Below are 27,296 nucleotides of genomic sequence, written 5' to 3'. Positions count from 1 at the left end.
TCTAATAACATTTCCATCAGAAAATTCCAGTCAACCCTCAACCATTTTCCAATGTCCATACATATACAGTTCAAATTATCATCACAGTGCTCATAAAAATTTTTTTGTGTCATTTTCAGCAAAAGTTAAACAGGTGTGGCATCTGAAATTACCAGAGTCAGGCAAGATGGATCATAATAGAACCAAAATACAGTAGCAGTTTTGAGAAAAACCTGACATTCAGTTACTCAAACTTTTTCAATGGTTAAATCAGGACTTGGAATTCTAGTGCTATCATTGGGACACTTTTAACATGATTACTTTAACTTTGTATTTTAATTTTTAAATTAGAAAGTCACAAAAAGGTTCAGGCAGATAAGGGTATTTAGATAAGGGTTCCCTCAAATTTTACAGAACAGGAATATAATTATTATGAAGATAAGAAAATACATTTACCTTAATACTCTGAGAATCTTTTCCAGGTGCTTAACATCTGTGCATTTTTCAATGAATTTGTAGTCCAGATGACTAATAGGTATTTGATATGTTTTAGTGGTTCCTTGGTCCAGCAAAAATGGTACTGACTCATCACCCATAACTAAATATTAAAAGGAAAAAAATTTAGTGATCCTGTAGGCACTTAGTTACATTTTGAAGCAATGTCAATTTAAGGAACAAACCTGCTCATGCTACACTCTTTTATGCAAGTAGATCTATTACCACAAAAGGAAAAATTTCAGATTTGAATATCTGATCATACGAGCTGTCCTCGACAGAGTTCACTGACAGAAGTATGGTTGTGTATGAGAGATGCTTTGTATGAAGAGTATGTGTAACTCTACTGCTTCTGCAAAGCAGATCAATTCAGAAAGACTGCTTAAAGAAAAATTGCCAATTTTTGCCTACCACGTTCTCAATTTTTCTTTAAATACATTATAACATTAGCTATTTAAGCAAGTATGATAAGCATGAAGGATAAGATGGTGCAGGACACTGCTTTCTTCAGAGGGAAGACATTAACCAACAGTGTATCTAAAGAAATAATAACCTTTGCCTTCTCTGTTGCAAAAATAAATCCAATTTTCTTTGCTCACTAACAGCATTTTCTGGCTCTCTGATTATATTACAGTAGTAATATAAGCCTGTTCCAGTAAGTAGGTAACTGATGAAGTGAGGGGTTCAAATGGGACACTTCTGTCTCCCCATTCCTTTGATCTGTTCATCTGCATCTTTTTCTGTTTTGATCCCAAGCTCTATGGAGCTGAAATTCTTCACTCTTTCCCCATTTACATAGTGCATAAAGTGATAAGTTATTTTTAACAAGTACAATAAGGGAAGGTAGCTAACGTGTGATGACAACTATGTGCAAATGTAAACCAGTTAAAATAACCATGTTCCAATGTCTAGCATAACTACCTCTTAATTTATAGTTGCACAAAAAACGTTTACAATACAGTATCACTTAAATAATAACTGGTCGTAATTAGGTGACCATAATAGAGATTCTGCCCCAAGACTTTACAAGTTTCAGTACTGAAAAAGGAACAACATGCATGGAAAGCCGTACGAATGCAGTAAATAATTAAACAGGAGTAAAGAGCTCATCACAAATCAGCGTTTTCTCCCGTTTCAGTATTCCCACGGAGGCGAGGGAGCTGCCCAGGGCACGGCGCTGACACGGACACCGCGGCTGCTCGGGGGCACAGCCACAGCCCGGCGCGCCCCCTTCAACACACCTTCCACACATCCCCCTTCCCGCGGAGTCAGGACTTCACCTTGGGAGCGGCACCCACCGCCGGGGCCCGGGCAGCGCCGCCAGCCCGACCTTAGCAACTGCTGCTATGTACAACATGGCGGCGCGGACACGGCGCTGTCCTCCCCAGGGACACCCCGGAGAGGCTCCCACAGAGCCCCGCCGAACTCCAGCGGCGACATCGGCGTCACCTGCCCGACTCCAGCACCCACCTGCCCGGTGCCGCCGCCGGGACACGGACGCCGCCCGTCCCTCGCTCCAGCCGGGGCCGCCCGACCCTCGCTCCCCGCCGCGCAGGCGCGACTGCGGCCAGGGCTGAGGGGAACGGCGGCGCCCCCCACCTGCTGCGGGGGGGCAGAAATACAGCACCGGGGCGTGAAGGTTCAATAAACGTCACTTTCCTGTTTCCAGTGTAGTATTTTTACTCAAGCAGTCCCCTTCCAATGCCGGCGTCCCCCCGTGCCCACACCAGTGCTGCCCGTCGGCCCTGCAGTTCCCGGCGCTGCTCCCTACAGCAGGTCCCCGATGGCAGAGGATGCTCTTCTCCATGTCTGGTAGAAAGAAGTACCCACCGTGCCCGCAGTACGGCCAAACCCGCCCCTGAATCCTGCCAAACCTTCGACAGCACTGCTCCTGCCCTCTCCTCCTCACCCTTCTGAGCAGCCACGCCAGTAGCGACCCTTCTGTCTGTTATGCAGGCATAAGGTGCACACTGTGCAGGCCAGGTTGGTGCAGCAAAAAGGTTATCATGTATACCCGAGTGTATCTGGTTTCCCGGAAAAACCTACTCTTAACAGCAAAGATCAGTTAACTAAGAAAATCTTAACCAAACAGCTCCAAAACATCATCTCCAACTGCTTTTCTTTATCCCGTATAACAAGCCACTGCAGCTCATTTATGAGCCACTATAGTCATGCACACCTTAACAAAGATACCTTATCACAGTGATCAGTTAAACACAGTATCTCAACAGCATCATTAGCACCATCCAAATTGAGATCAAGCACACACAGTTCAGCAGTATTTTGTAGCAGAATTTAGTACTATTACATAACACACATTCCAAACAGCCAGATACAAAAAGTTTTGGCTTCTCGAAACAAAATCACCACTTGGATCCTTCTTTTACAGACTCCTGAGAAGTCATATGAAAAGCAAAACAAGATGCTATTTTAGTTTTGGGATGCTACTCAATTTATCTTTGTAAGACATTTTTTTTCCTTGAGTACTAATTCTTTCCTTGAGTATAAGTCAAACAGCACTTCCGTAATTTGTTTCCACATTGCTTCTTAATGTTTACCTTGCCTCCCTCTCCCTCTTCTTTCCCAAGAGATGATTTTTTTGACACTTCCACACAAGACATCCATACTTTTAACATATCCACAATTGGGTACTCTCAAGTCCCTTGAGATTTTTTCAAGAAATCCAGATCTGTATTTCAGACCTAGCCTTGTGTAGCCCTCTATTTATTTTCAGTGGAATTTATTCAAACTACAGTTATTTTATGCAATTCACAGAAGTCCAAAGAACATTTAACAAAGTAAAAATGCAAATAAAGTTTAGATGACAGTAATGAAAACACAGTTAAGTCAAAAAGAATACAAAACGGCTGAACTTAAAAAATACTGCATACTCTGACAATTTAAACAACAGCCTTAGAAATCTATTGCTGGAAGATGGTATAGACAAAATTTAGTATTACAGTAAACTTTAATAATCTCTTAAAACACAAATAAGAGTGTGCATTTGTACACAAATAGTTTTACAGAGAAAAGTTATCAGAGAGATTAAACTGCATCATGAAGTCACTGTATCTTCAGCAGATATCATCGGGCATCAAAAACCACCACTGGAATAGCTCAGTTAAGGACAAAAAAAAGTGTCGTGGTTGAAAAAAAAAGATGGGGAGAGGAATAAAAGAGAGAGAATGTCTAAATCTAAGGTCACAACTACATAAAAGTATTTCAAAAACTATCTTTAATAAAAGGCTGAATAATATCAACAATTCACAGTACATCACCCAGCAGACTATCATAACTTATTATATCTTGTATAGAAAATGGAAAAAAAGAGGGAAAGTGCCAGGAAAGAAAGGAAGGTGCCAAATCACTCTGCAGAGATTGCCTCATAGTAGTTTGCTCTCCTGCATTGATTTTTTGCCTTGAAGGATTGTTACATAATTACTCAAATCTTCCTTTCTGTTTCCCTTACATACCTTATCTCCACCCACAGCTTCCCAAATGCTTTCAAGTGCACTTGTAAAAGGATACGTCTTTTTGTCCTTTTCTTGTACATTATTCTGTAGCCACATTCTCTGCATCTGATAGGATCTCTTGCCTTTATTTCATTTTCTGTATGACATTCTAATGTTATAGAGGAAGACAAAGACAGTGGGCAAACAAAACCAGCATTGTTAATGCACAGATAACTTTCAAAAGTCAAAATAATCAAATTTCTATTTGTGGTAAACATAGTAATTGTAATGAATCTGTATCAAGAGCTGAATGATACCAAGATACTGAGAAAAAAAAAGAAAAAGCAAGTTTAACTTATATTAAGGTCAAAGAGAATCTTGCTAAAAATGACCAAAATATTACTGCACAGAACACATTCCACTCTTGATACTAGACTGCCTACTAACAAAAATTTCAGCTCAGCCCTCCAAAAGCCCACAGTTTATTTTCTTGAAAGACAAAATATTTCAGAGATTCCTGAAGTGCTGACACAAAATCACCAATTTGTAAGTTGTTGACCTATCTATCGGTAAGAGAGAATTTGACTACCGTATTTCAGTAAAAGCTGAGTGCCCATATAGCATTTTCAGTAAAAGACTGAGATGCACTGAATGGAAGGTCCACTATTTGCACCACAAGCAGACACTTAGAGAAAGCATACTCTGGAGATGGAGGAGCTCCACACAGCAACACAAGACCTAAGGAAATTACTTCCACGTCCATATCCATGTGGTAACCCATACACGTTACCATCAACGTGTAAAGCTTTAAAGATCATTGTGATGCACACTGCAATTATTTGCATTCACATACTCTTCACTATAATGGCTTCATTATTAAAACACTAAATCTCCAGTAACATGTAATAAAAAAAAATAAATAAATCACTAATGTCTTTTCTTTACCTCCACAAATGTAAATCATTGGTTGCTGCTTTGGAGGCTGAACATCCTTCTGTGAATCCATGTTCTAAACAAAAAACACACAATATGCACATCAGTTTGGATTTTGGTGTTTGGGATTTTTTTTTCCCCAAGATATACACAATCATTTCAATATCTCAATTTAAAGCTAACAGAAGATGAAAACTCTTCCTTAAAAGTAAATACAAACAAATATAGTTTGTATTTGATACAGAGGACATGGGATAATTCAGGTTGAAACAGACTTCATAAAGTCATCTAGTTCAACTTCTGAAAAGCAAAGTAACATCAGGTTTCTCAGAGCTTTACCAACCTGCTATAGAAAACCGCCAAGGACAGAGACAGCACATTTTTCTATTAAGCAGGATTTTAAACACTAACACCCAACAAATAGTATTCTCTTTCCTTCCTCCTGCCAGTGTAAAGAATTTCCTTGCTGGAAACATAAAATTCAATAATTTCTTACACATCACTCATGTAACAACGGTGCCATCAGAAACAAGATAAGCCTTATTATCTTTTCTTCCCCTCTGACACACTAGCTAACCTAATCTACCTTTTCACTGATCTAAGGTATTAGAAATCTTGGGAACAGACTGTGGGTAGAAGAATAATAGGAAGAGAAGAAATTCCACCCTTCAAATCCTAATATAGATGTGTATGATTACCAAATCAAGAGTAATAACTCAATGCTATTCTTCAATCACCTCTTAATGCCCTGTAATGGTTTTGATTTTTCAGACTTACTTGGAGACAAGTATTCCTTCACAGCATCAGACTAAATAGTTACATATACTCCACAAACATTCTATCAAGCTTTAAGTAATCCTATCCTAACATGCAAATGTGCTTGAAACCATGAATTTTAAGGCAGTTACTCTACCACCAAAGATATAGTAAACACTTTTTTTCCCCACCCAATCCAAGTCTAGACCAGAACATTAACATTTCCTTGTAATTTTTTTGAGGCTGCCATTTTCTGTACTGTTGTTCTGTCTGACATAGAAGGCAAGAATTCCTAACCTTTATCCCAGTGAATAACGTTTTTGAAGCTTCCTTCCATGAGAATGGCTCTTGGATGCTTTTGTTTAATATTACTGCAAGGATTATTAACCTGATCTTCACAGTTTGTTTCAGTATAAACTGAAGTGGGAAAATTATGGCATTGAAAACAGAAGGATAAGCTTGACAGTTCCTTCTGTAATAGTCTGATCAGCACTTGACAGACCACCTTGTTAAAATTCCCACTGTGTTGGTCCATTTAAGAGAACTGGAAAAGAATTCATTACACTCTACAGCTTTCAAGTATGCTGTACCATAATCATAGTAGCATCTTAATCCACATGTGTTACAGCCTTTTTGAGTCAGTACATTATAGTAAGATATAAGAAGTCACCCATTAGCACTAGGAAACAGCAGCTCTTCTAAAACACAGAGCTGAACTAAGATGACAGTTGTAGCTAAATAACTTGAGTTTGTGCTGCTCGTGCAGCAAAATAACATCGCTGCTAAGATCAGCAGTGACCCAAGTTGTGTGTCTTGCAGGGAGGTGGCCTGGTTTAGCTGTCCTTCACGTACCCTGCAACCCTAAATGCCACCGGGCTGCCATTGCCACCAGGCACAGCAATGCACCGACACACACTGGGACACACACTGGAACCCCGCAGAGACACGGGATCCTCCACGTGCTGAGAGCACCACACAGAATCACGGCATGGGGAAGGCTGGAAGGGACCACAGTGGGTCACCTGCTCCAACCTCCCCGCTCAAGCGCGGTCGTCCTAGAGCACGTGACACAGGACTGCATCCAGATGGTCCTTGAATATCTCCAGCGAGGGAAACTCTACAACCTCTCTGGGCAACCTGTTCCAGTGTATGGTCCCTCGCACAGTAGAGTTCTCGCTCATATTCAGGTGGAACTCTCTGTGCATCAGTTTTCGCCCGCTGCCTCTCGTCCTAGTGGTTGGCACCACCAAGAGGATCCCAGCTCCATTTTCTTGCCACCCTCTCTTTAGGTGGTAAGGTCCTCTCTCAGTGCGTCTTTTACGCACCCGTAAGAGACCAACCCGTTCCTTCACGTCCCGCAGAGCCGACGAAGAAGGACGGACAGCCCTTCTCACAACCCACCGGGCAGCCTACCCTCCAGCCCAGGCTTTCCATCCCGCCACAATTCCGCACCGAGACCTCCCGCACCGTCCCCCCCCCCCCCCCGGGCCTCGTACGAAGGACCGAAGCCCACGAGGCTGGGCCTGGCCTTTCCCTGCCCGCCACGGCCCCGCCACCACCGCCCAGCAGCGTAGGGACCCCAGGGTCGGACGGGAGGGGGAGAAGCCCGAGCCCGAGCCCAGGGGGACACTCAGCCCCTCTCCCGCTCGCCCTCCCGCTCACTCACCGCCAGCCCCGGCGCTGCCCGGCGCACGCTGATGACGCGCCGGCAGAGGCGGGCCCGGCATCGCCCAGCGCCAGCTCCGGCACCTCCCTGTGGAACAGTTAATTAGCCTGGGAAAGTAATAAGTGTTCAGTTATGAGTGTTAACCAGCTGGGGGGAGGAAGGCGGCAGAAAATATTTGGTAGCAATTTTTAAGACACAAGCTTTCATATAAATAGCAGCGTCAGTTTCCCATGAAGAAAGCAGGCAGCTGCGTGGTTGGGTAAAATCAGCCCCAAGGTACTCGGTGCTTTTATTTTTTTATTTGGCTGTACCAAACCTACTCGAGACTCAGAATGCCCTGTGCCAGATCTGGTCATATGGCTGCGGGGTTTTAAACCGCCGAGGTGTTTCACCTCGAGGACCGGTCTGTTTTCAGAAGTGTTTTCCCTAAGATTCGTGGGTGAAACCCGCATCTTGATATTTTGATGCTATACCCACATGAAGCCGAACTTACCTACTCCAAACATATATGCTACGTATTTTCAGCGTATTACGAAAGAAGTTCCGATGTAGGTGATTCCCCATGTACTGAAATGAAATAGTGCAGACAAGGTTTGAAACGACACCAGTTGCTCTCTGTCATTGGCCCCGCCTCGCTAGCGGTAGGAAATTTGAATCCTCGATTGGCATTTTGAAGAATTATGTATCTTTGCTTTATTCACGGAAAAATTGTTTAACGAATACTGTGTTTTGTGAATATGACAATTTAAATTACTTCATCGATAAAAAGATTCTGCAGTTTAAGGAAAGTTCTTTCTATTTCTGAATACTGAATACTATTTTTTTTCCTCAGCACCCAAATGCCTTAATATGGACGAGGTTTTAACAGTCGTCATTACTTGGTGTTCTCCTAGCAGCAAATCACCTTCCTACATGACCTATATCTTATCTAAAATAAACTTGAGGAATAATAAATAGTTGTGGTTTTCCTAATTTTGTGTTTAAGTTAAACGTAATGAAAACACAGTAATGACTTTAGACTTGCTTCTTCATACTGCTGTGTACGAATAAAGCTAAACAGAACTTTTAGGGTACCAGAATAAAGCACATGCAAAAAAAACCGGTGTGTGAAAGGCAGAGCTATCCATCTGGATTCTGACTTCCCTGCGTCCTCTCCTCCACCAGGGACCTGTGGGTGTGGGTGGGTACCAAAGGTTGAAGCAGAGGAGAAAAAAAAGCCTGAGCCCTACTTTTCCTGGTAAACGCATGCTAAGTAATTATCATCTCCTAAAAAAGCAAAGAAAAAACAATTGGTATTATTTCTCTAGGCTCATTTATATTTTGAAAATGCGTTTGTCAAACCGATAATTTTAAAAGGACTTAGTAAAAATACCTCCATGAAAAATTCAGTTAATCCTGTGAAAGTAATGTCGCCAATATTAAGAAAGTGGTCATGTAATTGCTCGATTATTTGCATCCTTCAGCTGTTCTCTTGGAAAAATAGAATGTTTAACCAGATGTTAAAGCTTCGGTTACTTCAGCCGTTTCCGACAAAAGCCGCCCCCTTCGAGCGGAGCGCTTTAACAGCAAAGCCCCCTTCCCTCGGGCTGATAAACTCTAGCCCTAAAGATGCCTCTTGGATTTAGAGTAGCTGAAAGCGTTGCGACTATGTGGGAGACCTCCACTGTCCCGTAAAGCTCTTGGGAGATTGGCAGGAAAGCTAGAGGAAAGGCTTGTGGGGCGAGGTGGGGCGGTACAAGGGGTACAGGTACTTTTGAGATGGGAAGAAAATGCAGGCGTCGCCGAGTGCAGCGCGAGTGTTGCAGAATATCTTAGTTCATTTTGCTTGCTTAGAAGTAATGTTCTCAGGTTTTGATTGTTTGTGTCTTTTTGTTTGGTTGGTTGGGGTTTTTTTTGGTGGGGGGAAAGGTGTTGTTTAGTTGGGTTTTGTTGTTTGTTTGTTTGCTTGGGGGAGGTCTGTGATGCTTTTTTTGTTAAATCGCGCTTTTCTGGTGTGACGCTTTTGTGTATTCAATCAAATGCCGCAATTACAACTTGTTACGTTTCTTGAATATTTTTGATCCAACTCGCATAAGTGAGTTGAGGCTTCACTGAATGAAGACGCAGCTTTCAGCTCTTGTGTCCCACTAGCAAGCTGCCAGTTTGACTCAGAAGATAGTTTATTTTATAAATAAATACAAGCATTTGAGAAACAATTTTATCCAGTTCCCGTGAAATAGATGATACTACAGAAAGCACTTTTAAAAAAGTTTTATTACATTCATGAAAGTTTCTAATGTTTTCTCCTTTTAAAAAAGGAAGGGGGAGATACCCCAAGAGCCTTTCTCTTTTTAGCCACAATTGTTACCTGGTCACATAAACCGATATTCTTTACATAAAAATGTCGGTTTTCGCCGGCTCTGGGTCGGGAACTTTTGAACCCATGTTTACTCGAAACCTTCTCAGGCTGTCTTATATCACCGTCCGGAGGCTGCGAGAGGCTGGAGGAGCAGATTTGCCAAAAGGGAATGTCGCGAACTTGCCCGATCTCATCTACAGGGATTACATGACTTAATTTCGGCGTTTCTTTTGAAAGCCTCGAGTTTGCGCTTCTTTAAATGTAGGTCTCTCGTTCGGGTCTGACATTCCCCATCCCGCCAGTGTGAAGCCAGCAGGTAGGTGAGACTGCCTAGCTCCACGTTATCCTTACCGAGCCCAGGAAAAATAGGCATCCACGTATTCGTGGGTTTAGTGGGTTTGTGTTTGTTTAGTATGTTGGGGGGTGGGAGGGTTAGTGTACAGAAAAACTAAACCCACAGCAAAACCCAGGCGCCTTCACGGGGCATCTCCCACCCGACTGCTTTGAAGGCGATGCACCTGAGAAACGCTCAATGATTGTTTCGGTCCTGGACCGTCGGGCACGAACGTACTAATTAACTCGAATTAATCAGCACCCTTACAAGTCAAGCTTAAAAGCTGTGGTGCAGATAAAGGTCATTATCTGTGAAAGCCACTGCCCGGCCGCGATTCACGCGCGTCCCTGAGCCGCCCCTCAGCGCTGGCGCCCCCTCCTCGCAGGGAGCGAAGCGGGGAGCGGGAAACCCTCACCCACACCGGCCTCCTGAGGAGAAGCACGGCAGGGGCGCTTTAACAGTGGGCTGGGTGCGGCGGGGCCCGCGGGGCAAAAGTATAAAGCGTGAGGAGCGAGGCGAGCCCGCTGGGTACCGTCTCTCGCCTCGGAGGAGCAGGCAGGGCTGTCCCGGTCTCCTCAGGCTCCCGCCCTGCCCCGGGCCCGCAGCACGGAGGGGGCGGGGAGGCAGCGGTTGGTGAGGGCGGGTAGTTCAAACCCGAGCGAGGGAAAGCGGCGGCGGCCGCACGCGAGGGGCCGGTGTGGGTGGGGAGGCGAAGCGGCTCCTCACCGGGGGCAACGGGCCCAGGGTCGGGCGGCGAGAGCTGCTAGGGCGGCACCGGCCTCGCTCCTCCAGCCTGCCCTCAGCCCCGCTCGGGGGGCCCCGCTGCCGCCTCAGCCGCACCCCGTGGAAGGGCGGCCTCCAGGCTCTGCTCCTGTGCCCAGCGATTTCCCAGATGAGGGGGTGAAGCGGTTGCTTTGCTCGCGTCCGGCATCCCAGGTGGATGGGAGACCCTCGGGTGCTGGTCCCTGGGTAATTAGGCGTTGTGCACATACATAGATGGACTGAAAACTGTGCCTCAGCTGGGTAATGTTTGTCTTACACCTCTCTCTTTTCTCTTCACATCCTTTCTCACTCCAGGTTATCAGTAGGGGCAAGCAATTCTAATACAGCACATTTACTGTGGAAGATCTTGAGTTGCTTCACAAATTAGGGTAAGTGGCCCACATAATTTGGATAGGACTTAGCTATGTCATCTTCTGTATTAATATTTTCTAAGGTATCAATGACTTCTCTGTTGTCTCAGGGAGGTCAAGAACAGAGTCTTCAGATAGTCAATTTTACCACAGATGTGGTATGTTTAAATAACACAGAAAATATTCTTGTATGACCAGGATGTTGTCTTTATCTGTTTTGTTAGCAATAGTGAACAGTGATAAACAGAGTCAGAAATCATCTTGTTCAGGGTATAATTGTTCAGTGTGTGTTACTGGGGAATGTAAATTAGTATCATGAACATTTTAGAACTTACGTCTAAGAGGCACTGTTGACATTGCCTTCTACTTACCAACATTTTTACCTCTTTGGGGTGCTTTGTAAGACTAACCTTGTTAAAAATGATTTTTTGTCTAAATATGTGAATACCGTCCTTCAGCAGTGCATTTAGTTTGGGTCAACTTAGTTTATTTTGTCCCGTAAACTTCCAGAAATTTTGCAGTTGATTTGTAGATCAATTTGAGAACTACAAAATTAATAATAGAAATGGGAAATGCATAGAGCACCTGCACTTAGCAGATACGGATTTTGTTACTTGCTCTGTAACTGACTTGTTGTGCAGCCTTTTCTTCCCTGCACATCTGTTTGACGGTGTCTAAGACAAGGTTAACAATATTTTCAGGAACTACTTCAGGATCCCCAAACAAAAGGGCTTGATGTTATGTATCAAATCTAGGAGACAAAACTTTTCTCCCAATAAAAAAGAATTGCTTATAGAAGTCAGTCAAGTTTTAAGAAGTTTTATTAGGCATCTCTTATGAATATAAATATTATCTTATTATTATGAGAGCTGTTTGGCACTCTGAAAGGCTTCCCATTTTGTACTGTATTTGTAAAATGAGATCTTGTGTTAAATTAAATCTTAATTTGTACAAGTAATACATTTTGGAAAAAAAAATTAATGCATATACTAGCTTGAGCTGTATACTGGGATTTACAGTAAATCCATAGAATGATTCAGGTTGGAAGGGATGTTAAAGATCACCTAGCTCCAAACCCCTTCCATGGGCAGGGACACCTTCCACTAGACCAGGTTGCTCAGAACCCCATCCAGGCTGGCCTTGAATGCTGCCAGGGATGGAGCATCCACAACTTCTCTGGGCAACCTGTGCCAGTGTCCCATTGCCCTCATAAGGGCCCTAACATCTAACCTAAATCCGCCTTCTTTCAGTTTAAAGCCATTACCCCTTGTCTTATCACTAAATGCCCTTCTAAAAAGTGCCCCTCCAGCTTTCTTGCAGGCCCCCATTAGGTACCGGAAGGCCACAACAAGGTTTACCTGGAGCCTTCACTTCTCTGGGCTGAACAACTCCAACACTCTCAGCCAGTTTTCACAGCAAAGGTACTTCATCCCTCTGATCATTTTCACATCCTACTCCAGATTCGCTCCAACGTGTCCATGTCCTCCACATTTTGGGGGCCCCAGGGCTGAACGCAGTACTCCAGGTGGGGTCTCACAAGAGCAGAAGGTAAAGAAGTAAAATTAAGTATAAAATAGTATGAATGAATGAAGAAGTATAGAATGAAGTGTAGAAAGGAGGTGAAATGAAGCAGTTTGCTGGACATTGTTCATTCGGTGTCTGTACTGAAGTGACAATTTTATTTATATTATCCTATAATATTTTGTAATGTCGATAAAATCAATGCAATGAGCTCACAGGCTCCCCCTGCCGGACATTGCACTATGCACAGCATATTTTTGGCTTCTGCGTGAGTTAACAGCATTCCTTTAACTCCACTACTTTGATCTCCCTTACAGCTGCAAAAACCTTGTTTTGCTGTGATTTTTATGTTACTTGAAACACAAGTTTGATTAAATTATTTTATACTGTAATATTTTAATTTTTTTTCTACCCTCAGTTGTTCAGAGTTATTAGATAATTTCTCCTATAGAGTGCCTGAGAATGAAGCTGCAAGCATGAGTTTTTCCTCTTGTTGTTTCTTCAGCCTGCTGCCTGAAAATTAATTTTCTAAAAGTCTGGAAGCCTGTGGATTTTGTTCGATGTGTGATTAGTTTGACTGTGACTGTGTTTAAGGAAAATATTAATATTTTTAAAGGTAAGTGTGGGTATGTGATTTCGTATTATTTGTTTGGGTTTGGTATGGGATTTCTCTGGGGGGGATGTCTTTTTTTTCCAGTATTGAGATTTTGAACAGCTGTCTTTAAGTAGCATTCAGTTTTAAACCTCTGTCCATCAACATTTTTGGAAGGAATATCTACTGGCAACATTTGCTAACTAACTGCAGTTCACAAAGTTCAGCATAAAAATGAAGTCTCTATTCTTTTTGTAAATTACACAAAGACAACAGCATATTGTTACAGCAGGTTTCTTACAGGTCTTCCTCCTTTTACAAAAGGAAGAGCTGTGTTGGTGTGGTCCTTTGCTCATAGCATGACTAATTCACTGAAATGCAGCAGTGCAGTGCCCAGGGACTTCATACCTTTAAAAATATAGGAAAAAGTTATTTTCTAGTTCCTGACACAGCATTTTCAGCCTATTGCCTAAAATCATAGAATCATGGAATGGGTAAGTGGAAGGAACCACTGGAGAGCATCTAGTCCAACCTCCCTGCTCAAGCAGGGCCCCCCCAGAGCACATTACTCAGAACTGTGTTCAGGCAGCTTTTGAATCTCTCCAGCGAAGGAGAGTCCACAACCTCTCTAGGCAGCCTGTTCCAGTGCTCTCTCATCCTCACAGTAAAGAAGCTTTTCCTCATGTTCATGTGGGACCTCCTGTGTTCCAGTTCCTGCTCGTGGCCTCTTGGAATCATAGAATCAACTGGGTTGGAAAAGACCTGAGAGATCATCAAGTCCAACTCTTGATCCAACACCGCCGTGGTTACTAGACCATGGCACTGATGCCACATCCAGTCTCATCTTAAAAACCTCCAGGGATGGTGAATGCACCACCTCCCTGGGCAACCTGTTCCAATGTCTGATTACTCTCTCTGCAAAAAATTTCTTCCTAATATCCAACCTAAACCTCCCCTGGCAGAGCTTAAGATTGTGCCCTCTTGTCCTACTGCTGGTTGCCTGGGAGAAGAGACATTTTGCTTGGCACCACTGGGAAGAGCCTGGCTCCATCCTCCTGACACTCTCCCTGCAAATACTTACTGACATTGATAAGGTCACCTCTCAGTCTTCCCTTCTCCTGGCCCAACAGGCCCAGCTCCCTCATCCTTTCCTCTTAACTGAGGTCCTTCAGTTCTCTCATCAAGTCCATAGCGCTCCTCTTGACTCTCTCCAGTATTTCCTTGTCTTTCTTGAACTGGAAAGTTCAGAACTGGCCACAGTGCTCCAGGTGAGGCCTTGCCAAGGCTGATTAGAGGGACAGGATCACCTCCTTCGACGTGCTGGTAATGCTCTTCCTAATGCACCCCAGGATACCCTTGGCCTTCTTGGCCACAAGGACACTGTGCTGGCTCATGGACAGCTTGTTGCCCACCAGGACCCCCAGGTCCTTCTCTGCAGAGCTGCTTTCCAGCAGATCAGCCCAGCCTGTACTGGTGAAGGGGGTTATTCCTCCCCAGGTGCAGGACCCTGCACTTGCCTTTCTTGAACTTCAGAAGGATCTTCTGTGCCCATCTCTCCAACCTGTTGAGCTCCCTCTGAAGGGCTGCACAGCCCTCTGGGGTGTCAGCCACTCCTCCAAACTTTGTGTTGCCAGCAGACTTGCTGAGGAGGCATCTGCCCTTTATCCAAGTCATTGATGAATAAATTGAACAATACTGGGTCTGGTATCGACCCTTGGTGGACATCACCAGTGACAGGTCTACTAAAACATTGATAAGTGAGGTAGATGAAATACTAGATGATGTTTGGAGTTGGTCCTGCAATGGCAGTTATCCCTAATTCATGTAAGCACTAGCTTAAAGCTATGTCCTCATGTTTCCTGTTTGTGCTGTCATTTATTTCACTGAGTCAAACAGAGAATGAGGAAAAAACACTGATGAAAACAAATGTGAAAATAAGGTACTTGTAGAGGTAAATGAGGGAAGGAAAGGAAGGAGGCCAGACTTCAGACCTCGTTGTTGTCTTGAAATTATTTTCACGTACCCTTCTTCCCTGGAAGAATTTTTCTCAGTTATGTTGGTCTGGTTTTTTTTGTTTGTTTGTTTGTTTAAACCTGTTTGTTTTCATTCTGATATTAGCAAGATTGTGTAGGTCTTTATGCTAAGGTGTTACTGTCTGCTGTTTAACATCTTGTTCCTTTTGAACTTCTATATATTGCTGTCTCCTTACAGTAGAAAACAAAACAAAGCATTTCCTATATGGCAATGGTCTAAAAAAGTGCCTTCAGCATGGGTATAAAATGCTAATGGTTCAAGGTCATCAAAGAGTAGTCCCCCCCTCACCTGTCTCATGCAGTCTGGGTTCCCACTGCTTGTATTTGGTGGCTTAGGGCTTAACTAAGTCAGGACTGGTGGGATAATAGCAATGTCTTAGTATTTGGTGTTTAAGCCAAATTTAAAGATTCCTATTTTTGTCTGTTTTGAAAGTCCACTTGCTATTTCCAGGCTTTATGTTCCAAAATATCAGTTATGGAGGCCAGTGAAAGGTGCTGATTCCAACTCTGAGAGTCTTGGAGTGTTGAGGTGAATTACTTTGTTGTCCGTGAGAACAACCCTCCTTCTGCCATTACTCATAACATCTTTTATACAATTGTTGTGTCTTGTGTGCAGAAAGAAATGACCCAATGTTACTGTGGTTATGGTGGAGAAACTCTGCCACCTATGAATTGCAAAAAGTAAGCCTGTTTCCATGCATCTTTTCCATGGCTAATGTGTGCATCAGCCACTTCTAACTTTTCTAAGAAAATATATAACAGCTCTTAAATGATCTGTACCTGGTGAGTGTGTGAACAGTCAGTCCATTAGTTTGTTTAAAGTGTAAAGCTTCAGAACACTGTTTACCCACAGAGCTGAGCAAAAGCAGAGACCTTCTTTACAAAATAACATTTAAATGCTGAGGAAGACAAAAATGCACTTTTCACTTTGAAATTTATTCCCTTGAGGGAACTGTAGGGATCTGAATAATAGGGAGACTTGTAGACTTGTGACTTCATGATTAATCCTCTTATTTTACTTAAGGAGAAAATGCCTTTTGTCTAAACTCACCTATCATCAGAGCTTCTGCTCATTCTTGAGGACTGAACTGTTAGTGTTAGATAAACCTGTCCTAATAAAAATCTTGGCCCTATTGGAATGCTAGAGGGTTTTGTTGCCAATTTCAGCACCAATGAGCCTCTAGTTGCTGTGTTGCTTATTTGAAGTGTTCTTCCACAGATGAGGACTGGCACATCAATTAGCTAACTGGATGTAACTTTGAATTTGCCTAATAGTATACTATGCATTTTAATCACTCGTTCTAACCGTCTACTTGATAGTAATTTATATTTGTGTACATTTATAAGCAGTTTCTACCAAGACTAATGAAAATACTTTTGTCATGGCTGCTATCTTGATAGACTCACACAGGGCTTTCTCATGAATCTGAGGATGTTTTAGTGACTACTTTGTCGTTTGTTTCAGGAACAACACTGGTATCTTCTTTTACAAAGCCGAAGTGTCAAGCAGAAGATGTCAGACAGTCATTCAATGAAGTTCAATGTTCTTAAAAGAAATAGATTAACATCTCCCAGCAGCAATTTTAAATACTCAAATTTTAAAGACATATGTTGCACTTCAGCATTTCTGGACAGCAGATACAATGAGTCAGTAAAAGATCTTGATGCAGAGCATAAAGAAGCACCAAGTGTAACAAGTATTTCATTGCTACAAGGGCATTCTGAGCACATTCATCCAAATGCCTTCATTCCCGTGTCATCATCTATCGAAAAAGAACTGAATTCTATCTCAATATCAGAAGAAAGAGAAGCAACTGGAAGTGCAGATGGTTTTGAAAGTCCTAAATCAAGTAGAAAAAGCTCTTCGCTACGCAGGAGACTGCTTTTACCCAAGACTGTTGAAGCTGGCACCACTGTAGAAAGCTGTGAAAGGCAATCTAGTTCTTCAGGAAGCATCAGGAAAAAAAAATTCTCTTGTGTTTTGAACTCTGAAGAAAAACTTCCAAAAACTACTGCAGATTCTTCAAAAGATAAAAGTTACAAAACTCTGACAACTAGCACTTCAAAACCTGAGGGCTCCAATCCTCGTTTTCCAAAACGGAGAATTTCCTTTTCACAGCAAAGGACTTCTACAGTAGATGAGTCCCAGTGTAAGGACCCCTTATTGCTAGAATCGGAAAGCTTATCTCCAATTCAGTGTAAGGATGTAATTGTCAGTAATGCTGATGAATTCAATGGAAGTGTTCTTATGAGAGTTGGTGATGGGGTGCTTAGGACTCTTACTTACAACGAGGCCAATGAGAGTAAATTCCTGACTTCTATCAACAGTCCTGTAGAGAACTTGAATTTTGGACTATGTGATATAAACTCTCCCCCTGTTAAGGTGGTAAATTACCCAGATCTTTCAACACCTGAGGATAGTGGATATAATTCACTTCCTTTGGACAAATCAGGAGACTCATTGTCTGATCATGAGGGATCTTTCCAAGAGCTCTTCCAAAAGCACAGAGAAGATTCCAAAATTCTAGATAATAAAAGAAAGACAAGAAAACTTGAACGAGTTAGAAGGTTATCTACTCTTCAGGAACAGGGTTCACAGTCAGAGACAGAAGACAATCATGGCAGTCCTACTTCAATGCATATATTAACAGAAGAAAGAAATTTTGTCAGGGAAGATCATGAATTAGTTCTAAAAGAACAACCTAATGGAGACCTGGTTGTAAGTCATGGAGATCTCTCAAGAACTCCAGCTCTGAAAATAGTTCATGAAATTTGCTTGCAAAGACAAAGATCGGACCAAAAGCAAATATCAGAGAATATTGATGGAACAGAAATATTTGCATTAGATCATGTCCTTCCTGGACTTATTGGCAAGAAAATGGGCCTTGAAAAATTAGATATTTTAACAGAATTAAAAGACAGAAATTTAAAACATGTTCTTGCTATAGTTTTAGATGCTTTGACAGTGGAAAGTCTATGCAGGTAAGTACTATGGCTTCACACTCACCCACCCACCCACCCACACACAAAGGCAAAAATATGTGCTCCTGCAAATGAATTAGAATAACTTTTAGAATACCAGGTGTTGTCAATATAATTCATTTGGTTTTGAGGAAATAAAAATTTTTGTCACCATTGATCAAGTAGGTCTTTCTGTGTAGTTCTAAAAGTATGAAGGAATTAAAAAAGCAAAACAAACATGAAAATTAATAAACTTAAAACTAAATCACAGTACTTGTAAACTCTGAAATACATTAAAAGTTCCTTTAAGCCTAGAAAGTAATTTATTCTCATTACAAGTTCCCCAATAGTGCACAGTACTCAAAACACGTTCTCTATATTTTTTTCTTGTGCATTTTATTTCCTTAGTTATTTTCAAGCACAAAAATGCTCCAAGAATTTTGATTCATGAGAAATCTTCTAGATTAATTTATAATCAATAGAAATTGTCACATTTCAAAGAAATCAAGAGTGTCATGTGTTGTTAGTTACAAAGGGAATGGGTGAATAGGTGGAAGTGTAAGGGCATGAATCTTTTTAGAACATTTCACACAAAAACGTGACTTTAGAAACAATCTTGGTAAGTGGCTTGGTAAGTGGAGAGAACAAACTGGTTTAATTTTCTAAGTCAAAGCTATGCTCTGTTATTTATATTGCAGTCGTTCTTTAGACTCTTCTGTTATTCTATAGAATGGTGCATGACAATATGAGATCTGTGTCTCAAAACAATATCATGAACTAGTATATTGCAGTAGTCTGTAAAATTACCAAAGTATATGAAACTGCAAAGGTATTTACCAGGTAGTCTTACTATCGTGACTTCTGCACTACTTGGAAAAATGTGAAAGTGAATAATTTTTTTTATTAATTTGTTCCAGCATTTGGAAAGTAAGCAAAAACTGGCGTGAAATTGTTGTGCAAGATAAAATGGCAGATAAGAGGAGAAAGTTGTACATAAAACAGCAGAAAGAAGAAGCTGGGGTAAGGTGGTTCTCAAAAGTGATATTTTTTTTTTTAAGCATGAAAGAAGACAGGTCAAAGGAAAGAGGAAACATCTTGTAAAGTTACAGAAAGGGAGCTAATAGAGACAATTCCAACATGAGTATGTGAAGGATTCTAACAGGAGAATGTAATGGCTCTTACTGCTTTTCAGCTGTTTGCAGTTTGACTACTAGTTTTTCAACAATGTAAGACTATTTCTTTCCCCCTTTGGCCCTTTCTTGAGAATCCTGTGACTGATTTTGCCTTTATATTTTTAAAACCTGTTCATACCATTGTTCCCTGCTGTTCCTTATTTTGCATTTCACTCTAGTCTGCAGTGCTGTAGGACCCACTCTAGAATACTTCTGGATTATTTTCAGGACTGCTTGTGGCTAAGCATCACAGTGTATTTGTGAACATCAGAAGGACATATAGAAGTTTAAGGGGTATCTAGAAGAGTAAGCATACTAATTGCAGTATATTTTTTTCAGATCCCCCACATGATACACTCACACGTCAGTGGAACCTTGCTTTAAATGTGACAAAAACTGTGTTTGCTGTTTCCTTACTTGCTATTGAGATGTGTCTTAATTCAGAAACATGAGGACCAGTAGAGTGTGCTAAGAGACAGTTGGCTTTTTACTCTGCTCATGGGACTGTTTTTAATGATTCCTGTCTCTTTATTCCTCACTAAATATAAACATTTAATGGGAAATATTTGCGCTACACATAATTTCCATTTCTAATGTGTTGTTGCAGAGGGGAAAAAAAACCAAACAAGCGAAATCCAGCTGAAAATACCAAATGAAATAAAACCCTAATTTTCTCCCTTTTTTCTTTTTTTTCCTTTTCTTTATAATTATAAACTAACAGGAATACTTATTGAAGGCTGAAGATGCTGCCACAAGGCTTAATATTCTCAATAGATCTGCTCTAAGGCCTGTTCAAGCTCAAGCCAGAACTCCTGTACTACAAACACCACCTTCATACACTGAAATTACACCTAGTAACACTAGTTACTCAGCTAGTAGACAGGAACAATACCTGAAAGTAGGTATCTAAGAAATGCTTCACTTTTAGTTTTTAGGAAGTTTTCATTTACAAGAACTAAGTAGCTCTTTTCTCCCTCCTCTTGCTACAGGTTGCTAAAACTCTGTTCACTGACGAAGCTCTAAAACCCTGTCCAAGATGTCAATATCCTGCTAAATATCAGCTGGTAAAGAATCGAGGACTGTGTAGCAGAGAGGCATGTGCATTCGAGTTCTGTATTTTATGTCTGCATGCATTCCATGGCTCAAAAGAATGTAACAGTTTATCTGCAAAACGGAAGAACAAAAAAGATGCTCCTCCAGGAAGCGCCCAAAGCAAAAGAAATTTAAAAAGACTCTAAATTTGTAAGGCGTGCAACTCCTTACATTTAATTCCTCTTCCCCTTCTCATAAATTCCTAATCTTGTTCCTCTTCAATATATTTCATTGCTTTATATTTCATATAAAGATATGCATTTTGAAAGTCTCATTCAATTTGTTCTTGCTGATTTACCAAGGTAACTTCTCATGTATATATCTTAATCAATGTAGTATATTTTTATTTTTTAAAAAAATAAGCATTTAAAAGTATTTTGTCTTTTTACTTGTTGAGTAGTAGCTAGGCACTTACTAACATCTTAATTTTTAAATAAATATTTATATGTAGTCTGTATTATTTAGCTTACAACACCTCTTAGATGTTTAAAAATGTGATTCTTGTCTTAAAGACAAATTAAAGAAAATTATTTCTAAAAAATTCTTTGCTATTGGATTTATTTATTCACTTTAAATTACAGTAACTGTTTTAAAAATATCTCAAAGTGGGGCACTATGTACATTTGCAAAAAATACTTCTATTTGTATAAATAGTGACACCTAAAAGCCCATATTAGTTGTCTGAATTTTTTATCAGAATAATTAATTTGTTGTTCTCTTAGCCTCTGTAATGCAAGTCAATAGAATAGTAATTTCTAAACCAAATGGATGCTGTGTGAATATTCTATTGTACTGCTTTTTACAAAGTTTTTATCTCAAAAACTACAGGTGATACAGTATATATTCATGTATCTAAAAATACTGTTGTGGACTTACCTTTACACCTAATCTGACTTTACTTCAGCTCCCAGACACTAGGTCATCTTTATACTTCTGCTTGAGTTAAAGGATTATCTACAGCTAGAAATCATTCTTTATCTGTAGATTTAATTAGGGGAATTCACTGATTTTGCTCTTGAACTAAATACGCTGATCCTTTACAGAAAACTAGCTCAATCTTCCCCTTGGACCTCAAATAATTTTTATGTGTGTGCTTGTTTTGTTTTGCTTTTAAACCTCCTAGCAATTATAAAGAGCTCGAAATACAGGTGACAGAAGTGGACACAGTACTTGTTCTATGAAGATATAATACATCTACATCTACAATTGATATTGTCCTACTTGTCCTTTCTAAGAGTTCGTTTGTAACAAGCATCTTGCAGAACACTTGTAGTCAGCTGGTGGTTATTCCCTGCTCTCCCTCTGATGCTGTCCTTTGTGCCTTATTTGTGATGTTGTTTTACTGTGTTACAGTTAGGTAAGCTGTAACACTGAGCTATTTAAAAAGCAGTCTGATTTTTTTTAAAAAAAAAAGAGCTTTCAAGTAAACAATAAGTTGCATATTTGCCTCTTTTAATATTTGTTCACACATCCCTTTATTTTAAATTTTAAGATTTTTTTCGTTCCTTTTTTTTCCCCTTTATTTCCTTTATTGGATGTTTAAGACAAATGGCCCAGGACAATTCACTTCAGGATGTTCTTGAAATATCACTTCTTATTTCTCATCTCTAACTGTTGTGATTTGTAATTTGGTTAGAACTTCTAGCATTCTTGGTTTCTGGAATAGTAGTTCCACACAGCATTTAGAAGGATGAGAAACAACATGGCAAATAGAACGCTATAGAATTTTTAGTACTAACTCTATTTAACTGAAAATGGTATCATGAAAGAAGGGATCAACCCAATATATCTGCCAGAAAATCCTGTTTATTGCATGCCTACAAGTATCAGCACTTTAATTCCAGACTTATTTGTATTTGCTGAGTCTTTGCCTCATTCTTGTGTCAGGTTACACTGGTAGGACTTGGACTTGAAAACGGTTCTGTCTATTCTGAGGGAACAATTGAGAGGAAGGATTTGGGGGCAAGTTAGAGAATAGAGGTATGTGTATACAGTTTTGGTTTAGGAAGAATGACATTCATTACAGAGGAGGAGATTGCAGTAGGAAAATGGCTAAATGACTTGATTAAATATTTTCACTTCTCTAATTGTTTAGAACTTTGTGTTCAAGGTCTATTTAAAAGTTTTAATAAAGGTCAAAGAACCATTGGATTTGTTCCTTTTTTCTTAGGTATAAATTAAGGAACTATACATTTTTAGAAATGTTTAATAGTTTCTATTAAAGGTTAAGCTGACATGATGAACAGCTTTCCAGGCAGGAAGTTATATTACACAAGAATCTGAATATATATAGTTTTTAATAACCTAATTTGGATTAGTTGTCTTTCCTGTTGTTGAACTACCAAATAAAGTAGGGTATGTTAGTAACTGCAATGCAGAATAAGCACTGCATGTCATAACATTTCAGTCTGCTATTGACATCGCTGCATTTAAACTCTGCTAAATAGCATTACATATCTCTAAAATGTCTCAAAACAAAAAATAAGCTTTAAATGCATTCTTGAAATTGATGGGAGACTTATGGCAGACAGTGAGAGGATTTAGCTTGCCTTCTGATGTGGAATATTGCAGTGCAGTCTAGAAATGCATGAGGTGCAATAGTTCTGAAAGTATTACTAAAATAGGTGCACCTTTGGATGGAAGACCATATAGGAGCTCAATTTTCAATTTAAGAATAATTTTTAAGTGTCCTTTCCATTTGAGAAAATCTGGTAAGAATTGTGTGACCTTTTCCAAAGAGTTTGCTTTTGCTAAAATCTGAATAATTCAGGGAGAATGGAGTAGTAAATTGGTTTTCTTATAGGCATTCTTTGTCTTTTGAAGGTAGTAGTCTCTTTGACGTTTACAGTGTCTATTCAACAAGGAGTAGCTTGAAAAGAAAAAAGTACTTGAATCCTATTTCACAATTTTAAACATTTTTCTCCACTTTCAACATATTTGAAAGTTGTTTTTTTTTTTTCTACTAAACCTGTCTCACAAAAATGTCTTCTTGAATCACATGTCTCTTGTTCAGTTCAGAACACCAGTTCTCTGGTGTTCAGAGCATATTCAGAAATGTGTTCTCTGCTGTCATCCACTGCTACACCAGAGGTAGGGAGAAGTGAGAAAGCCAGATTTCTCATCTCTGGCTAGTGGTCCTCTCTGACAGTGATTTTCAAAAATTTTTTTTAACAAAATTAGCTTTATGCCTTGGCACAAGGGAGAAACAAAACAGTATATAATCAATGTGTGGGTAAAGAATAACATAACTATACCATATCTTGTGTTCTATTAGATATCTAAAAGCCTCTAATAGTAAGAGTGAAAGGAATCAAAACTATTTCATTATATGATTGCTTTATGACAGAAATTAAGTATTTGGGGTAGAGGAGTGGAAGTAACTTCTTTTGAAATGTTAGAATATTTTTTTCTCTATGCTGTATCCCTCAATTAGTCTCTATCAGATACTATAAAGCTATAGGAGTCTGAACTTGAATGAAACAACAAAAAAGAACGTAAGGTCTTACTTCATAAAAAACCCAAACACTCAACACAAAACCAAACAACCTACTCCCCCTCGGAAACCCCAACCCCCAGACCCCAAAATAAACCCTCCCCTTCAACAGAGCCAAAAAAAAAAGGTAAGAAGAAAACAGCTTATGAGTGTCAGGGAGCCTAGGGATTCATACCTAGCATCTTTCTTTTTCTACTAGGCTGAATTATTTCTTGGAGACCTGAGGTCAAGCACTATCACAGAGAAGAAGGATGCAAAAGTGGTCTTTAAGTAGAAATGGGAATGGTCAAGTGTTTTCTAAAATATCCAGCCCATAATTATTCTCCAGCTCAAAAATTGTTCTTGTAATTGACAACAGATTGTTGGAAAAGGAGGAGTGAATTTTCTTTCATTCTGGAATATGAGAATAATGTTCAAGATACTATTTGGACTGCTGAAAACCTTATTTTTGCAATACTTACTTCCCTTCAGGCAGACATGACCTATAGTGGGAGAAGTGATATTGCCTGCAATTGCCCAGGGAATGAATTTAGTTTTCTGAAGATGATGATTTCAACCAGACCTGTGAATTTAAATTCTAAAATAGAATTATTAGAAGTAACCTTTGCTGCTGACAGAGGTTGCTGCAAGAATTGTACTTCATAAATCTTTTTTTTTTTGGAGCAGCAACCATAAACTTCAAGTGGTTTGCGAGAAGGAAATTGAGGTTACTCAAGACTCTGATCATTCTTTCCTTGGTGACAAGTATCAAAGAGCTTAGGCAAAAAATTGTTATAAATCTTTTTAATTGTTTATAGGCTGGAGAATGTTAGTATGTTTTATCATTAACTAGCTAAAAATTTTGTTAATTAAATTAAGGATCTCATCAACATACAACAGATTACTTCCCTTTTCCACATATTGGTTATTCTTTAGAACATCTTTGGCAATTTGGCCTTGTTGGTTCATTTTAATACAAGAAGTAATTTCTTTTCTTTCTGTTTCATAGGCACATGAAGAAATACAGCAATGTCAGATTAGAAAGGGACTCCTGGAGTCTTGTGCCAACCTCTTATGTCAACTCATCAAGTTCTATCTTAAAACTAGATAGAATACTGTCCAATGACTGTGTCGGTGACTATTCCAGATTGGTCTACTATTCACTTAACCTGTTGCCTTTTTTTTAGCACTACTATTAAAATAGCTCTTCTGTACATCTGATTCTACCCTTAGACTTTTTGTTCCTCCCAATGTTATGATTATGTTATTTCACCACCAAAAACCTCAGAATTTAGTCTCATCTCTTAAGACAATCCAACAACAGATGTTGTGTCAAACAACTCCTCACTGTTTCCACTGGAATTTATTCTTTGAATCAACGCAACAACTATTCCAGGTAAAACCTCCTCAAGACCTTGAATAACATTGAGGCTTTCTTTTCTCTACAAGAAAATACTTTGACCAATGCATTTCTTTTTTATGTCTTTTGCACAATCACAGTTTAATCACTTGGTGTAATAGTCCCACTTTCTTTCCACAAATTTTGAAAAGATCCCATTTTTCCCCCCATATTTCTACTGAACCTTAAGTGTGTAACCTCATACTTTGTACTGCTAAGCTTCAGGCTTTTTTCTTTCTCTGCTTCAGTCTTGTGATGATTTAGTATTTGATGTAATATTATATTTTTACAGGTGCAAATTTTTTGTCTGTACTGAATCTTACACGATTTTTTGATGCAAAGCATCTAGCAGATTCTGTTATCACTTGTCAGATGCCCCAACAGAATCTGACTGCTTCATGGGAATGACATGTTTATTTTTAGTTAAACAAAAACAAAGCTTACTTTCACTTTCTGATTAGTTGAAATTCTCATTACAAAAAGACTTAACACATTTATTTTCCTCTATGACAAGCTTCTGTACAGTGTTAGATCCTACCCAAACTTGTCAGAAACCTAAATGCTGCTAAGACCTTACTGAGCTGGGTTACTAATGGCTGATTAATAATGAAACAAACTTTCAACTGAAAATATAGATGGCATGGAATTTTTAATGAACTTATAAACACTGTTGAACACTGGAAGTTTTATATAAAATTAGATTTCCAACTTGGAGACTGGAGTTTAAATGTTAAAAGCCCCTCTAATTTTTCCCCTCTGTGCCTTAACACTCATTCTGAAAGCAGTTCTGCAAGGGTTATTGTCTTGTTTCTTAATTCTGTAGGCACCTTTAATCTCTGGCAAAAAGATGTGGAAACTGTGCATGTATTTTAATTGCTGCTTTTCACTCCGGAATCATAGTGAAAAACCAATTTCCATAAGCTATTTAAATTTAGACATTGTGCCATGACTAGAACCAGCTGAAATGGTAGAAGGACAATAACTTTTGGGAAAAGAGGGACAGCTAGTTGGTAAGCAGTAGTTCACTAGATAAGCATAGTAATGCTTGCTAAAAGTTATCATTTGGAGCTGGAAGGTTATTGCTGAATTACTCAGTTATGCAGTGGTCTTCCACTTTAGCAAAAATGTTAATTATCATTCTAAAAGTGCTGCTGTTGCCCAAATGGAGGACTTCTATCTCATGTTCACTGAGCAGACATTAGAATTCCTGAAGTACTGAACTGGGTCGAATAGATTATTTAGGGCCTAAAGAACACATCTCCTGGAAGTCTTTTGTTCTGCCAGGACTCAGTGGCTCAGTACCCAGCCTATCTGTAGACCACTGGGATACAAAATTAATGAATCCATCACATTTTCCTGGTGCACATTTTGATAGATTAGATGCTACAAAAACTTTGGCAATAGCACCTTTTTTGGCTTTTAAACATGAGTTTTGCTTGTGTTGAGAACATTCTCCCCTCTTTGGAAAAGATTTGTCTAAAAGCAGCAATCCCATGAAATACTGCAATTTCAGGTTTAATTTTCCTTTATCGTTTTCCTGCTACGTATTCTGTTGTGGTGTACAAAAAATATCATTGGGATGTAATAACACTTCAGCTGTCCTCTTGGAAGTGTTTCTGTCAAGAAAATGTTTGAGACTCTGTATTCAAATATGCATAATAAGAGGGACTATGATGGATCCCGTTTTGTGCTCCAAATGGAAATGCTCACTGTTAAATTCCTGTTCTGGACTTTTTCCTTGGTTTAAATAATTGTCATAAAAGGAGAATAGCATACAACATAGAATGGATAGCAATAAAACAAACTAATTCCTGAAATGCTTTGCTCAATTAACTTACTTAAATGTGAAACTATATTAAGGGTTGAACTGTTTTCTCACTGAAAACAGTCTTTGATTTCAAATGCTGTTGATAAAATATTTTCATCACAAGAGGGCAGCAAAGATTTTTCTTACAGAACAGAAGTTTA

At 39.8% G+C, this 27,296-nt stretch overlaps 3 protein-coding genes across 20 annotated transcripts in view; 1 reads left to right on the top strand and 2 right to left on the bottom strand.

Moving 5' to 3' along the window:
* The window catches only part of SPAG1 (sperm associated antigen 1), a 45,879-nt gene extending 42,573 nt beyond the window's left edge, over positions 1 to 3,306 (bottom strand). Inside the window, exons 1-2 of one of the 3 annotated variants that reach the window (XM_051785204.1) lie at positions 1,945 to 3,306; positions 436 to 577 (exon numbers count right to left, since the gene is read on the bottom strand). In XM_051785204.1, coding sequence (XP_051641164.1) covers positions 436 to 575 — 140 coding nt within the window. In that variant the 5' untranslated portion in view covers positions 576 to 577; positions 1,945 to 3,306. Of the gene's footprint in view, positions 1 to 435; positions 578 to 1,754; positions 1,908 to 1,944 lie in introns of those variants that run through there. The other 2 variants (XM_051785205.1, XM_051785203.1) reach the window with 2 other exon arrangements.
* A 117-nt stretch (positions 3,307 to 3,423) lies between these two features.
* On the bottom strand, positions 3,424 to 7,358 carry POLR2K (RNA polymerase II, I and III subunit K). 5 transcript variants are annotated; one of them, XM_051785250.1, is made up of 4 exons: positions 7,282 to 7,358; positions 4,872 to 4,935; positions 4,003 to 4,095; positions 3,424 to 3,581 (listed from the first exon to the last, which is right to left on the bottom strand). In XM_051785250.1, exons 2-4 carry the CDS (start codon positions 4,930 to 4,932, stop codon positions 3,559 to 3,561), a joined length of 177 nt encoding a protein of 58 aa, XP_051641210.1. In that variant the 5' UTR covers positions 4,933 to 4,935; positions 7,282 to 7,358; the 3' UTR covers positions 3,424 to 3,558. The 5 variants fall into 5 exon arrangements, with proteins under 5 accessions (XP_051641210.1, XP_051641211.1, XP_051641209.1 ...); XM_051785251.1 differs by lacking the exon at positions 7,282 to 7,358 and adding an exon at positions 6,956 to 7,058; XM_051785249.1 differs by lacking the exon at positions 7,282 to 7,358 and adding an exon at positions 7,029 to 7,049.
* A 2,949-nt stretch (positions 7,359 to 10,307) lies between these two features.
* On the top strand, positions 10,308 to 22,542 carry FBXO43 (F-box protein 43). 12 transcript variants are annotated; one of them, XM_051785214.1, is made up of 8 exons: positions 10,308 to 10,422; positions 11,031 to 11,104; positions 11,197 to 11,244; positions 13,113 to 13,223; positions 16,698 to 18,214; positions 19,111 to 19,213; positions 20,087 to 20,263; positions 20,355 to 22,542. In XM_051785214.1, exons 5-8 carry the CDS (start codon positions 16,746 to 16,748, stop codon positions 20,601 to 20,603), a joined length of 1,998 nt encoding a protein of 665 aa, XP_051641174.1. In that variant the 5' UTR covers positions 10,308 to 10,422; positions 11,031 to 11,104; positions 11,197 to 11,244; positions 13,113 to 13,223; positions 16,698 to 16,745; the 3' UTR covers positions 20,604 to 22,542. The 12 variants fall into 12 exon arrangements, with proteins under 12 accessions (XP_051641174.1, XP_051641175.1, XP_051641177.1 ...); XM_051785215.1 differs by having other exon boundaries at positions 10,309 to 10,456; XM_051785217.1 differs by having other exon boundaries at positions 10,309 to 10,586; positions 11,201 to 11,244.
* Positions 22,543 to 27,296: the final 4,754 nt, after the last annotated feature.

This window comes from Manacus candei, unplaced genomic scaffold (assembly GCF_025592945.1).
Source record: "Manacus candei isolate 608988 ecotype Guabito, Panama unplaced genomic scaffold, ASM2559294v1 h1tg000019l, whole genome shotgun sequence".
Classification (NCBI taxonomy): domain Eukaryota; kingdom Metazoa; phylum Chordata; class Aves; order Passeriformes; family Pipridae; genus Manacus; species Manacus candei.
The sequence above is the reverse complement of the archived record's forward strand: the minus strand, read 5'-3'. Positions and strand labels throughout refer to the sequence as shown.

Coding starts and splice junctions, on each gene's coding strand:
- FBXO43 (XM_051785214.1), top strand. CDS start 16,746: ATGTCAGACAGTCATTCAATGAAGTTCAATGTTCTTAAAAGAAATAGA. Junction 19,214..20,086: donor AGCAGAAAGAAGAAGCTGGG/GTAAGGTGGTTC, acceptor ATAAACTAACAG/GAATACTTATTGAAGGCTGA. Junction 20,264..20,354: donor GACAGGAACAATACCTGAAA/GTAGGTATCTAA, acceptor CTCTTGCTACAG/GTTGCTAAAACTCTGTTCAC.
- POLR2K (XM_051785249.1), bottom strand. CDS start 7,049: ATGGAAAGCCTGGGCTGGAGG. Junction 4,936..7,028: donor TGGAAAGCCTGGGCTGGAGG/GTAGGCTGCCCG, acceptor TTTTTTGTTTAG/AACATGGATTCACAGAAGGA. Junction 3,582..4,002: donor CAAGAAAAGGACAAAAAGAC/GTATCCTTTTAC, acceptor GAGCTATTCCAG/TGGTGGTTTTTGATGCCCGA.